The sequence below is a fragment of the Lycium barbarum genome, chromosome 7 (genome assembly GCF_019175385.1).
Source record: "Lycium barbarum isolate Lr01 chromosome 7, ASM1917538v2, whole genome shotgun sequence".
NCBI classification, from domain to species: domain Eukaryota; kingdom Viridiplantae; phylum Streptophyta; class Magnoliopsida; order Solanales; family Solanaceae; genus Lycium; species Lycium barbarum.
The window spans coordinates 114,917,829-114,931,805 of record NC_083343.1 but is presented as its reverse complement, the minus strand read 5'-3'; the positions used below and the strand labels follow the sequence as shown (position 1 = coordinate 114,931,805).

The window sequence follows — 13,977 nt, the reverse complement described above, 5'->3', positions numbered from 1 at the left end:
TAAAGATAATGGCAAAGATTCAGAGGTTTGGCTATGTTTTGTGTCACTTAGTTTTAGTACTTGTGAATGTATTTGTATTTAGAAAAATGTTTTATGAGAAGGAGAAGTTGAGTTGGAGCCAAAAAGCAGCAGAAGAAGCAGAAGCAGTAGCCTCAATTTCATGTTCAGGCCATGGAAGAGCATATATTGATGGCTATGTTGTTGATGGAAAGCCTATTTGTGAATGCTATTCTTGTTATGGTGGCACTAATTGCTCTTTATTTTTCCCCAACTGTCCTGCTGATGTTGATGGGTAATATTCTCCTCCTCCACACCCCCCCCCCCCCACACACAAAGTCCAGGGGCGAATTTATAGGCTAAATATGGGTCACGTGAATCCGTGGTCTCTCCGTAAAACTAGATATTATATGTATATATTTTCTAAAATTTGTATAATATTATCTACTGGCGCTCATGCTACAAGAAGGTTAAATGCTGTACCTGGTTGAATGTTGAGTTATTTACCTAGAAAACTAGGGATCAATTCTCACTTAGCTTATTATGTTGTCCGGTAATTCTGTACCAAAGCTTGAACAAATAGAAAGAAATCACTTAGTATTTTTGCACGAAAATCCCCTTTTTGATATATAGCGTGACAAAATTGTTCTGTAACATAAAATAGACAAGTTTACCCCTTGTCTTTTAATTTGATTTTGTTTTCTATTTTCATGTAACAATACTACCTTATTTTATTTTTAACTTGTTATTACTGGACACATACATTTTACTAAACGGAGATGAAATAATCCCATATATATTTTATTCCGGGACTATAATCCCTTATCACTGTCATAAAACGACTCTAAATTATAGCTTTGTCATACAAAGGATTGAAAGAAAAGGTTTAAATGCAAATAGCCAATTACAAAAATTAAAATAAGTTAACTTTATTAAACAAAATAGAGGATAATATAGAATTAACATATAAGGGACAAAGATGTATAAATTTAAGTAATTACAAAACAATTTTGTTACACTGAATAAATATGGCTGAGTAGTAAATAATAGTGTATAATGTATGTATATAATACCTAGCAGCTCTAAATATTTTTGGTCAAGCGGCCAAATGTGTAACTCTCCCAATGTATAATTGCTTGTTTAATATGCAGTGGGGATCCTCTATTCTTGGAACCTTTCTGGATACAAAATGCAGCTAGCAGTGCAGTAGTAGTATCAGGCTGGCATAGAATGAGTTATTTCTTTCCTAATCAGTCCCACATATCCAAAGAGCTTGACAGAAACATAAGAAAGATACATGCAATTGCCAAGAATGCTATCACAAATGGAAGATACATTGTTTTTGGAGTAGGCTCTACTCAACTCCTACATGCTGCAGTTCATGCTCTTTCCATTGACAATTCAACTTCTTCCTCTCCTTACCTTGCAACAAAAGTGGTTGCTAATAAAATCCCTTACTATTCGGTAATTCGTTCTCCTCTATTGATATTTACATCTACTCAATGTCAAAGTTTAGTAGGAGTAATATTGAGTTAGTAAAAAAATGGATATATATTTGATCATGTAATTTTTTTTTTTTTTTTTACCATATCGATATAGTTTATCCGGTGGTGTTAGTTACTCCCTCTGTCCCAAAAAGATTATCTTAGTTTGACTTGGCACTGAGTGGGTAAGAAATAAATGAAGACTTTTGAAATGTGTGGTCCAAAATAAGCCTTAGATATTTGTATGACTGTAAATCATCTCATAAAGTTAAATGTTTCTAAATATAGAAATGTGTTAATCTTTTTGGGACAAACTAATATGGAAAGTAAAACAATCTTTTTGGGACAGAAGGAGTATGTATTTTAAATATGCTCGCTATTGTATAGTAACTAGTTGTAACAGGTTCCCTTACGTACTACCGAAAAGTACGAGGAATGGTAGTTATAATTGGACTACCGCAGTGTCGGTAGTGTCATCAGCATCAACTAACTATAGGGGTGTTGGCCATTTGTGGAGGGTGGGTGGGAAGAAAAAAAAAAAGAGAGAATTTTTTTATCGTTAGATTTTTTAAACTCTGATACCATAGAAGAATTGAAGTAAAGGCACAAAAACTTAATAATAAACTTTATTGAATCAGTACTGACCTTTAAATATAGGAGGAATCAACAAACTTTCTAAGCTAACTCCTTTTATGGAGAAGAACCAAATAAACTTTGGTAAGCTAACTCCTTTATTAGGAGATTTATTTAGAGTTTGAAATTATCAACAGAGAACAAATTAATGTTAACTTTATCGTAATAACCTGCTAAAGAAGAGATAAACTAGTAACAATATTTTGAACAATAAGCGTGTGCTCTACTATTGAATGGAGGCTTGCAGTCACCTATTAAGTGACCTGAACGTATAAAAGTTCATTAAACTGTTAATGTATAATGATTACTAGCTAGAAGTTGAAATATTTGTTCTCGAATGTAACTTTTTGTTTACCTCCATCTTAGTAATTACTAACAAAATATAAGCTTCTTGTGCATACTTGAAACTAATTTAAATTTATTTAATTTTCTCAGCCTTATAAGTTTCAAACAGAATATTTTCAAACACATCATTATGAATTTGAAGGAGACTCATCCATGTTGAAGAACAAATCAGACTTTGCTGGAAATGTAATTGAGTATGTGACTTCACCAAATAATCCAGATGGGAATTTGAGAAGTTCAGATCTAAAAGGCCCAAGTGTAAAGCCCATTTATGATCGTGCTTATTATTGGCCTCATTACACAGCAATTCCTGCTCCTGTTGATGAAGATCTCATAATTTTCTCTATGTCTAAGCTCACTGGTCATGCTGGAACCAGATTTGGGTAAGTAACCAATATATTTAATGCAAATTACATGTTGCATGAAATTAGTAGATAGAAATAGAATTCTTCTCCGTCTCACTTTATATAGTGGTGTTTAACTGGATACAGAATATAAGAATGAAACAAATTAAGACTTTTGAAACTTTTGATCTAAAATAAATCATAAAAAATTGTGTTGCTGTGAATAATCTCATTAAGAGTAAAATGAAAAATTCAAAACAGAATATATCCTCGATCTTTTTGACATCAATCTTGTGCTAACTTTGAGTTCGTAGAATACAATAAATTAGTTTCACAAGAAATTCAAAATTCAAAATGAAAAAAGAATCAATATCGTGATGGCTTTGTTACCTTTTTTTTCCCCCTCTTTTAATCTCTTTAATTACGGCCAATGATTGTGGCAGGAGGATAAGATATTCCCTCCCTCCTTAACTAGAGGCTTCGGGTTCAAGTTTTGGTAATTAAAAAAATTCCAAATGCTTCCTCCTTTAATAAGTCTTACGTGACACAAATTCAGATAAATAGACCAATGAATCATGAATATTGTATGGTTATGAGAAAAGTATCTTTGAAGATTATTTTTGGTCTCATTGCTATACATTAATGTAGGTGGGCAATTGTGAAGGACGTGAATGTGTATAGAAGAATGGTGGAATTTATTGATTTGGCCGAAATGGGGACATCAAAGGATGCCCAATTGAGAGCTTTGACTCTTCTAAAAGTTGTTGCTGAAGGAGATGGCAAGCAACTCTTCAATTTTGCACATCAAATTTTGATGGATCGTTGGGAAAAATTGAGTCAAATGTTTTCTCTTTCTAAACGTTTTAGCCTCCAAAGAATTCCAACTCAACATTGCATATTTGTTGAGAGAGCCAGAGAACCATCTCCAGGTGTTTTATTCTTACTCTTCTTGATTAAGTTATTTTCCATTAAATTACGTTGTTATGAACTCAACTCAACAAAACATTTTAAAAACTTAATTTTAAGGTTTCTTCTTGTTCTTGATTGTTGACCATTAAAAGTATTTCCAAATTCATCAAAGGTCATTGAAGATGTAAAAGTCAACAAAGTTTTTTTAATTGAATTGAACAAACATTAGTAAAAGAGAATAGGGCCCCAAAATTAAGCTTCCCAAAAAATTAATCAAAGGTTATAACCTAATCATGGCATAGTTTAGGCTATACCGTTATACTTTATTAGAGTTTAAGTAATATTATATACACAAATAATGTAAAGACACCACTTTCAAAAATTCTTTTATGTGTAAAATCAACCCCCCCCCCCCAAAACTTCGAACAATAGATCATTCTCCCATCTTTTAAAGTTGACAAGAGGGGAAGAATGTTTATTGTTCAAAGTTGAGGGAGAATTTGATTATTAAAGCAAAGTTGAAGAGTGTAAATGATTTTCGCTCATCTTTTAAATATATGCATATACACACATATATGTACATATTTTATACAATAGGCCGACACCTATTGAAGATACTAAAAAGTATAAATACAATTAAAGAAGAAAGTAAAGCCTTTAAAACCACAACAATCCTTGTCCAAACACACTTACAAGCAGAATGATGACAATATATAAGTCGATATCACTTGCACAAGTTTAACCTGCCTACACATTGTTTTCTGAAAAATAAATCAATGTGGCATTGATGATGGCAGCTTATGCATGGGTGAAGTGTAAGAGAAAAGAAGATAAAAACTGCACAGAAATCTTCAGAGTTGCAAAAATCATAGGTCGTCCAGGTAGCAAATTCTTTGCAGGAGATCGTTATGTTCGACTGAGTCTATTAAAGGGCCAACATGATTTTGACATGTTGATCCTTCGACTAAAACAATTGGTCTCCCTAGAATATGAAGCCAGTGCACAAGTCATGTCAAGTTCTTATTAGATGATTATATGATTTATGCATATCTTCCTTGCGATTTCATCATGTAATTTACGATCTACTCTATGATCTAAAATGTCATGTAAAAGCCTTTCCTAGACTTCCAAATTTTGTTCTGATGTTAACTATTACTTAATGGGTGGTCATCCAGCTTTGTGTCCATTACCCAAAAATTAACATTTTTTTTTTCTCTTTTGTTACATAAAAATCATTTTACTTCGCTCCACCTGTCATAAAAGTAACTTTTGATGGAATTTGAAGAAAAGCCTACCTGAAATGTGAGAAAATAACAACATCCTTTATGTTTAAGGGTAGGTTCAAATGGCTCCTTAAATATATTAGCAACAATATATTGTTGATTTCTATGGCCAAACACTTACTAAGTATATTAGCAACAATATATATTTGTTGTTGCCAATTCTTTCATACTTTAAATTTGTAATAATCTATATCTCACCTTATCCCATCAAACTTGGTGTTATTTTATCCCTTCTGGGTGGTGGGATAAATTATTCAAGAACTATAATCTCAAAACTATAATTCCAGAATGATTTAGTCCGCGAACCAAACGACCTTCGGTTTTTTTAAATTAACAATTTTATTATCACTAGAAAAACCATTATTTCAATTTGTTTTTTAGTAATTATATTTTAATATATATAGTTACAGATATATTTCATAGAAAGTGTAAGTATAGAATTTTCATATTATATTGATATAAGTGTCTGATTTTAATATATGAGGTTATATCTAAAATTGGGTCATACTATAGAGATGTTTAGTGTAATTAACATTATATTTAGAGCTTGTTTGGAAAGCCACCTTGTTAATTATTGGGTTTGAGTGTAATTACACAGTTTTGACATGTTTATCTGACCAAGTAATTGGTTGGTCAGCGTAACAGGTTATTGTTAATCTCTTTCTTTTCTTTTTAATTTATTTTTTATTTTTATTCTTTTAATTTATTTTTTATTTTAAAATTTTGAATTCTTTTTTCCAAATATCATTCTCTTTTACATTCTTTATCTTTTATTTCTCATTTCTAATACTTCATGTGATTCTACATAATTTATCATATTTTTCTTCTTTCTTATTCAATTTTTTGTTATTTTTCATTTCACTTAGCTATGCTATCTTTCTTTTTTGTTTTTCTTTATTTTTTCATTTCACTTACATATGTTATTATTCTAATTTCTTTTTCTTTTTTTTTTAGAAAAATTATACCTCCTAATCTTAAAAGAATAAGTCATCTACAAACTTGACTTATAATGAGTGATGTCATCAAAATTGGATTTCGTTGTTGGATGTGGTTATACGCAAACTTAGCTTATATTGAGTTGTCAAACATGTTGTCCATGATGTTATTGCAAAATGTGTGCTTAGTTAGAAGTTCTTATTGATTGATTCAATTAAAGTATTATTTATTTGTATATATCAATTTTTTTACAATATTAGTTATAAATTTATAATTATTTATTTCTATAGTTCCGAAATAATATGTGTCTTGAATACATAACAATAGATAAAATTAAGTAATATTTCTTATATAAACATGTATTTGTCAAACATTAGTGCTTAGTTTTTTATAATTAATTTCTATTTTAAATTTGAAATATCTAACTGTGTAATTATATTTGGGCAACCAAACAATACACTTTTAGTTACAATGTAATTACGTTATGACAAACAAACATGTCATCGTAATTACTATTCTATATAATTACTAGATTGTGTAGTTACTACCCTAGTAATTACACTAGTTCCAATTACCATGTGGCTTTACAAACAAACCCTTAATGTCAGGTAGAGACAAAGGGGAAAAGACATGGAGAAAAGGGGAAGAGGAGAAAAAGGGATCTTTTAATATAATTATTAAAAATATAGTTATACTAAAAGATAAATTAAAATTGAAAGTTCTTAGGTATTTATTTTTATAAATTTTTTAAAAGAGGATGACGATTTTTCTTGTAATTTTTTTTCACACATTTGATTAAAAAAAAGAATAAACATTTTTTGAAACATGTATCTTCTGAACTTCATAAATATGAGATGAACTCAAACTACTTAGTAAAATATACCAACTATTAGTAATAACTTTCTTTCACTTTAAACATGTAAGTTTTATAATTTTATTATATAAAAAAAATTCATTTTTATTTTAGTTTGTTATTTATTCTCCTACTTCAAAATTATTATAAATTTACTTAGTTAGGTGAAGTTTCATTTGTGTAGAATTTATATTATATAACAGGTTTAAATATTTTAATTAAATAGGGATAGCATCATTAATATTTTGGAGATTTGAAATACAAAAATAGTTTGCCAAATAGTAAGAACCATAATCATATTACTAAAGAATTTGTATTCATTTTTTTCTATTTGGGAGTTTCAAAAGATTAATGTTTCGAAAAATGTTTTTTTTTAATCAGATGCGTGAATAAAAAATTCTCATAAAAACGTTTGTTGTCTTTGTTAAATCAATAAATACATAACTTTATGTATAATTTTAAGTTATTTTTAATAATTTTATTTAATGGTTAGTTATGAATATATCTTATAGGGGTGTAAATGTAGGATTTCGATAGTATAAGAGGTGTAAGTATATTTGAATTTAAAATACAAAGCATGTATCGGAATTGATTCTTATTACAGGGATGTTTTGTGTAATTAATTTAAAAGTAAAGCGACAATACCAATCTAATAAGAGTAGCCTATTTGGCCAAAGATTTTAAGAAGTCAATAACATATTTTTGTTTGAAAAAGGTATCTCATTAAAAATTTGAGGTGTTTGGCCAAAAAAGATAAATACTTTTGAGTAATAGTAGAAATAGTTGTTCTACCGCTGTAAAAGATTATTTTTGAAGACAGAAGATACCATTATCACTGACTTTTTATTTATAAAATGAGCCTTATTAATTTCAAAAGAGAAATGAACTATTAAAATATTATTCTTCTTCATTCCCGCAACCTTTTTTTATTATTATCTTCCCATAGCTTCATTTTTGAAAATCTTTCCAGGTTCAGAAGATATATAATTACTTTAAATTTAATTATTATGCCTATGTAAATTATATTTTTTTTCCTTTAAATGAATGTTAGCATTTACTTTAACGTCAATTGCTATTTCTCGTAATTCGTCTCTCTTGTATGTTATACCTCATTTTAACCGGAGTCAAAATAGTTTATAACATCCCGGTAATTCCGGAGTTAATTAAAGTTAGGGAGTCGCCACCTAATTATTTATGGTGGATTAAGGCACCTAAAGTTAATTAAAGCAATTATCTAAAGTTAACTCCGTTTTAATGTCTACGAAACCAAAAGATCTAGGTAAGGGTTCAACTAATCTAAAGGGAAGGTATTAGGCATTCTTTAAGATCCATTAACAATGGTTAACCGACCGGACTTAAGGTTAATTTAAAAAGGTTAGGTGCGAGGTTGTAAAAGTTATGTCAAAGGGTGGACAATACTCAAAACTGATGCTTGGAAAATATTTTGATTTAGATCCACATTGGTAAGACGGACAGAAACTGAGAATGTTTTTTTTTTGTAAATACAAAAGCTTCTTCCATGATGAAACAAATACAACCTAGAATTAATAACCTAAAGATCCATTTTAAATTAAAGAAAAACATGAGTTATTAGAAAAAAGAAACAAAGAAACAAATGGATAGTCTTTAGTAGGACCCTTATATTAAACTACGACTGGGCAAATACCAATTTGGAAGACCAATTTTAAAATCAGTATAATGTGGTAAACTGATCACTTATTCAATTTCATATGTCTAAACGCCGTGTTCCATGTAAAAGAGGAAGTACTCTATTAATATCTAAAGCAAAACCTTAAATAAAACTTAACTTTAAAGTATAGTAACTTAGGTCTTAACAATTAGTCACACAAATACAAATAGAGGTTAGTCACGCCAAACATATAAACAAGCATCGGAGAATGAAAGTGATATGATTAAAGAGGAGAGTAAAGTTTTCAGTGATTCGCCGTTTGGCTAGCCAATCTCTTTGTTTTTTGTTCACATGAATGTCGAGAGAATGAGAGCAGAAGGGAATGCGCATTCAAGGTCCAATGGCCGCACAGCCTCAAAATGAGACTATTCGGATAATGAGTCTTTATGAAGACTCCATTTCGCTCTGAAGCGTACATGAAAAAAAAGATAAAGATTAGTATAGAATTATCATGTGATAAACTCGATAGATTTCGATAGAAAACATACGAAAGAAATAAATCTTGAATACATTATGAAAACAGGGGCATATAAATAGGCTGAAGCTCCAACTTAAAGCAAATTCAGACCAAATAAGAGGGCTGCTACCATCCTTATTCCAGTATTGCATAAGATCAAGAGGGTTACTAGAACTTTAGGCATGACAGACTATAAAAGGGTAGACCAATCACTCGATTTTGCCTTGAGTTTTAACTAGCAGAATCACAAGAGAAGGTTCGAGCAAGGATTCAATTAGCATTTCTTTGTCACATCCCTCTTAGATTAATACTCGAGCTTCAGATTTCAATTCTCAAAATATCATCTAACTAACACCAATGACTAGAGCAGGACTAAGCACTTTCGACAATTAAACAAGCTGCCAGATCATACGATGAATGGAAGGAGCCAAACTGAGTTAAATTAAGGTGATATTACTGCTTAGTTGCTATCAAACATACATGGGTAGTTAGGTGAATTCAAAACCAATATTCAATTCAGGGACGAACATATTTGAATATAAAGAGAGGAAGCAGGCATAAAATCCTTTGAAAGTTTCTGTAGACAGTTTCGGTTCTTAATTTTTCACAAATAACATTGACAAATATCCTTAGGCAATCTGTCCCCTTACTACATTAGTTTTGATAGGATGGTTTCTCAAGATGATTTCAGGATAAAACACATCAAGTTCATTTTCACTTCAACATTAATTCAAGTTAACAGAATGAAATATTACTGGGCATTCGGTGGCTTGCAATTCTACTAAACTAAAGCAATGTATTGATATCTTTTAACCTCACACAAGTCACTGGTTAATGCTTCATGCTAAGATCAGAGGGAATACTCATGTTCCATGCTAAGACAGGTTCTAGAAAAGAAAGGCATGGATCCTTTACAAGGTTTCATCCCATAATATTATACATTCCAATGAACATTCCCTTAATCCCTTAAGTTAATTACAGTCAGCTAACCAACAAATTGTCATCGAACATTATAGCCCAATCATTTTGTGCAGGGAGCAGCAGATAGACACAGATTAAGGGGATAAGGTACTGGGTATTAAACTAAGCTTTGGACCAAAGATGAGAAAGGAGGAATGCACAGATTGAGAGCAGGAATCATTCAAGTGCACAATAAAGGCAGTCAACACCTCAAATAAAAAAAATGAACCAAATCTAACAGAGATTTCTACTTTATTAGTTTGAACCACAAATATGCACATTTAAGAGTGCAAGACATTTAAATACATTTTTTTTTATAAGAAATTCAGAACTGTTGAAGCCTAAAAATAACACCTAATCTCATTGGCTCGCATTTTGCTCCTGTTTCAACTAAGATCAAGAAACATCTAAGGAAATTATCCTGAGCTACATTAGGACCCATCATGATCATATATTGACTCTACAGAACCCTTTACAAACAAGTTTGGACCTTTCAAACAACCAAAAAAAAAAAAAAACATAACTTAGACAGGGTTGCATTCAATATATGCATACTTAACTGAGGTAACAGCATCATTAACATACCACAGCTCATCTAGCCAGATTTAAACTCATGAAACATTATTAACTGAATATGATCTTATCATACTCTTCAAAGTAGGACACATATTAATCACAAGCAAACTAGTAACATGATTTTAAGATTGTCATTACTAATTAATACATGGTGCATATAATCAAACATATCAAACATATTGACTCAGAATTTTGAACAGTAAGTATGCTAATCGTTGAACTAAGCATATGGATATAGATTAACACTGAACATGGACACCTAATTAAACATACAAGCAAGTTTGATGCCTAATCTAAATCAACTACCAATCGAACGACACAATTAACACACTTAGCAGGCATGAAGTTCACCGAATAAGATTAAACTAAGATTGACTAACTACAAAAAACTAACTCATACAAACATCAAATAGGGAATAAAATGCACTACAAGGAAGAGGGGAGATTGCTGACCTTCTTCAGGTGCAGCGAAATGGGGCGTCGGGTCTCCGATACACACTCGAACACTAACAAACTCCGAGCTCGAATACGCTCGGATTCGAGTTAGTAGCAGGGGCAAAAAGGGAATAAAATGACTTAATATTTTGAATCACTACCCGAAGGTGTTAAGACTGAAGAATATTGATATTTCAAGAGGGATATAGACGGCTAAAGAGAACCCCCTCTAAATGGGTCGAGAAGCGAGTATTTATAGGATGATTTTAGGGTTTGCTGGGTTCGAAATTGGGCGGGATTTCATCACCTAGGGTTTTCCAAAAACGAGCCAAAATGAATCCGTTTGAATCTGAGTGTTGAAAGCATTTTCAAATGGTTTGAATTGGATATTATCTGTAAATGGTTCGACCATTTATGGTCTTTGAGGATCAACGTGCGTTTGAAGCAAGAAAAGGAATGCTTTTCCCTGTCAACGACAGAAAGCTCAGGTAAAGCAGGCGTAGAGACAATTTTGGTGTGAAAATGTGATAGAAAAAACTGTCATGGCTAAAGAGAAATAGGGTTTTGCTTCAAATGAAGGAAGAAGAGGAGAAGAGAAAAATGGAGGCCGATCGGTTCTTAGGTTTAGGTAATGAAAAATGAGGGATATGGGCCAGGTCGGGTAAATTATTAAAGGATGTGGGCTGCTACGGGTCGGGTAAGTTATTAAAGGATGTGGGCTTGACCGTTTGGGCCATAAATGTTGGGCATATTATGTTTGTTGTTTGGGCCATTAATTGGCTGAAATATTGGTCTTTGTCCTTCATTATAATTATTCTTGGGCTTCTAACTTAATAACTAGTACAATGTATACTATGTGAAGACAATTAGTAATTAATATGTAGAAAGTAAAGGACTTACTAAAGTATTGACTTATAATTAATTTAGCGAGTACAAACCCTAAAATGAAATGACGATGAACCATTAAAATTTGTGATAAAGTAATGCTAGTAATGTTGATAGTAAAATAATGAAAAATGTAAGTAATAAGAGAGATAATGATATTAATAGTAGTAGCAATAAAAATAGTGGTGAAAATAAAGTATTTAGCTCGTTAATAAATTTTAGAAGCCCAAGAAAATAAATTGGAATAAAGGAGGGACAAAATTGGGTGTCAACATTGTATACAGTTTTTTTTATTAACTCAATATGCACATGCAACACACTTACACTAAACTAGTACCCCTAAATACAACAACAAGAACTTAAAACGTTTGGTAGCAAGAAAAACTTGTGGTAAAAGTCGTCTCTATTTAGAACATTGCATAGTTTGTGATAAAATTTTGTTCGTCACTGTGTTGCAGTTGATTAGAGACAATAAATAATCGTCACTAATTATTTATAATATAAGTGACAAAAACTAAGTTCAATTAATTATAAAATTTTGTAGCTAAAGCTTACAAATTTAACTACAAACTCTAATATGTCGCTATTGTAACAACATATTTTTTGTTACGACATTGCATATTTTGTGACATAATTTTATTGTCACTAAGTCGTAGATTGATCAGAGACAATAAAATAATCGTCACTAATTGTTATAGTATTAGTGACAAAAACTAAAGTCACAATTAAAAATAAAATTTTGTAGCTAAAGCTTACAACATTTAACTACAAACTCTAGTTTGTCACTATTGTAACAACGTATTTTTGGTGACGAAATTTTTCGTGTCCAAAATTTAACTATATTTAAGACAAATAACATTTTGTCACAAATTGGGTACATTATTAGTGACGAATTTTTGTGTTTCGTGATTAAAAATATGTGTCCCATATATTTGAAGACGAAATGTAAATTTTGTCACAAAAAGAGAATAATTAGTGACGAATTTTGTGTCGTAGCTCATAATTTCGTAGCTAAATACCACATTTGTTGTAGTGAAAAGTGAGCATATTTGAACTCCACCAAATATTTCACAAACTCTAATTGTTAGATTTTACAGAAACTGTGAAAAAAAGGAATTTAATATGAACTCACATTTAGAGGTGGTGTTTTCTTTGTAATTTCGGCTATTCTTGGTTTATTGCAGGATTATTTTTCAGTTTTCCATTAAATTTAGTAGGTAGAGTTTGTTAAATATACGAAAATAAATAATGTCTTATAAATATTAATTATTTATTATTACGGATGTCTATCTTTGAAGAAAAGTTAGGATTTGTGACTTTGAGACTAAGTTAATTTTATTATATTTTCATCGCTCAAGAGAAATAAGAGTTCTCCTCTCTTTCTCTACAATAGTCTTCTTTTAGCTTTATCAGTTTATAACAAAATGCTCCTTTTTACCAAAACAGAGGACAAAAACTGGTCAAAAGGATATTTAAGAGGCCATTTTGAACATATCTTCAAATATAAGGGAATATTTTATTTTCTATCACATTTCAGGTAGGGTTTTTTACCAAATCCAGTTAAAGTTACTTTTGTGATAGGTGAAGCAAAGTTAAATAATTTTTATGTAACAAAAAGAAGATTTAAAAAAAAAAGAATAGTAACTTTTGGATAATTAACACAAAGCTGGATAACCACCCATGAAATTTGTGATATACTCAATATATGAGGGTAGTATAATTCTAAATATAATCCTTTTATATATATATATATATATATATATATATATATATATATATATATATATATATATATATATATATATAATTAATTGAAACACATATTTAATTAATTGAAAATAAAAGTTTCTTAATTACATATCATAAGAATCGATCAAACATAAAATTTATTAGAATTGAGAAATCAAAGTGTTATGATTCCTACCTACTTGAAAAGAATCTGCAATATGTCATTTATTCCCAAATCAAACGCCAAGAGCCAACAATGCTGACTACTTCAAAGTCCAGACAAAGAATCCTATCAAAATATGCTTTTGAATAAACCACACATCACATTTCTTAATCCATTCAAGGAAAGCAAAAAAGAAAAAGAAAAAGAAAAACAATTCCAATAAAGTTAGAAGAAAAAGAAGAAGAAGAAAAGTTTAGAGGGGAGAATATCTTATTCTTACCATGGTTAAAATTCTTTGG

The 13,977-nt window shown here is 30.5% G+C and overlaps 1 protein-coding gene and 1 long non-coding RNA gene across 2 annotated transcripts; one reads left to right on the top strand and one right to left on the bottom strand.

The window, feature by feature from the left end:
- On the top strand, positions 1-4,739 carry LOC132601788 (tryptophan aminotransferase-related protein 4-like). Its single transcript, XM_060314853.1, has 5 exons — positions 1-292; positions 1,149-1,461; positions 2,550-2,842; positions 3,452-3,732; positions 4,510-4,739. Exons 1-5 carry the CDS (start codon positions 9-11, stop codon positions 4,737-4,739), a joined length of 1,401 nt encoding a protein of 466 aa, XP_060170836.1. The 5' UTR covers positions 1-8.
- A 3,744-nt stretch (positions 4,740-8,483) lies between these two features.
- Positions 8,484-11,526, bottom strand: LOC132603889 (uncharacterized). The gene is made up of 2 exons (XR_009568565.1): positions 10,921-11,526; positions 8,484-8,879 (listed from the first exon to the last, which is right to left on the bottom strand). It is a non-coding gene; the product is annotated as an uncharacterized LOC132603889 (long non-coding RNA).
- Between the last annotated feature and the right edge of the window lie 2,451 nt (positions 11,527-13,977).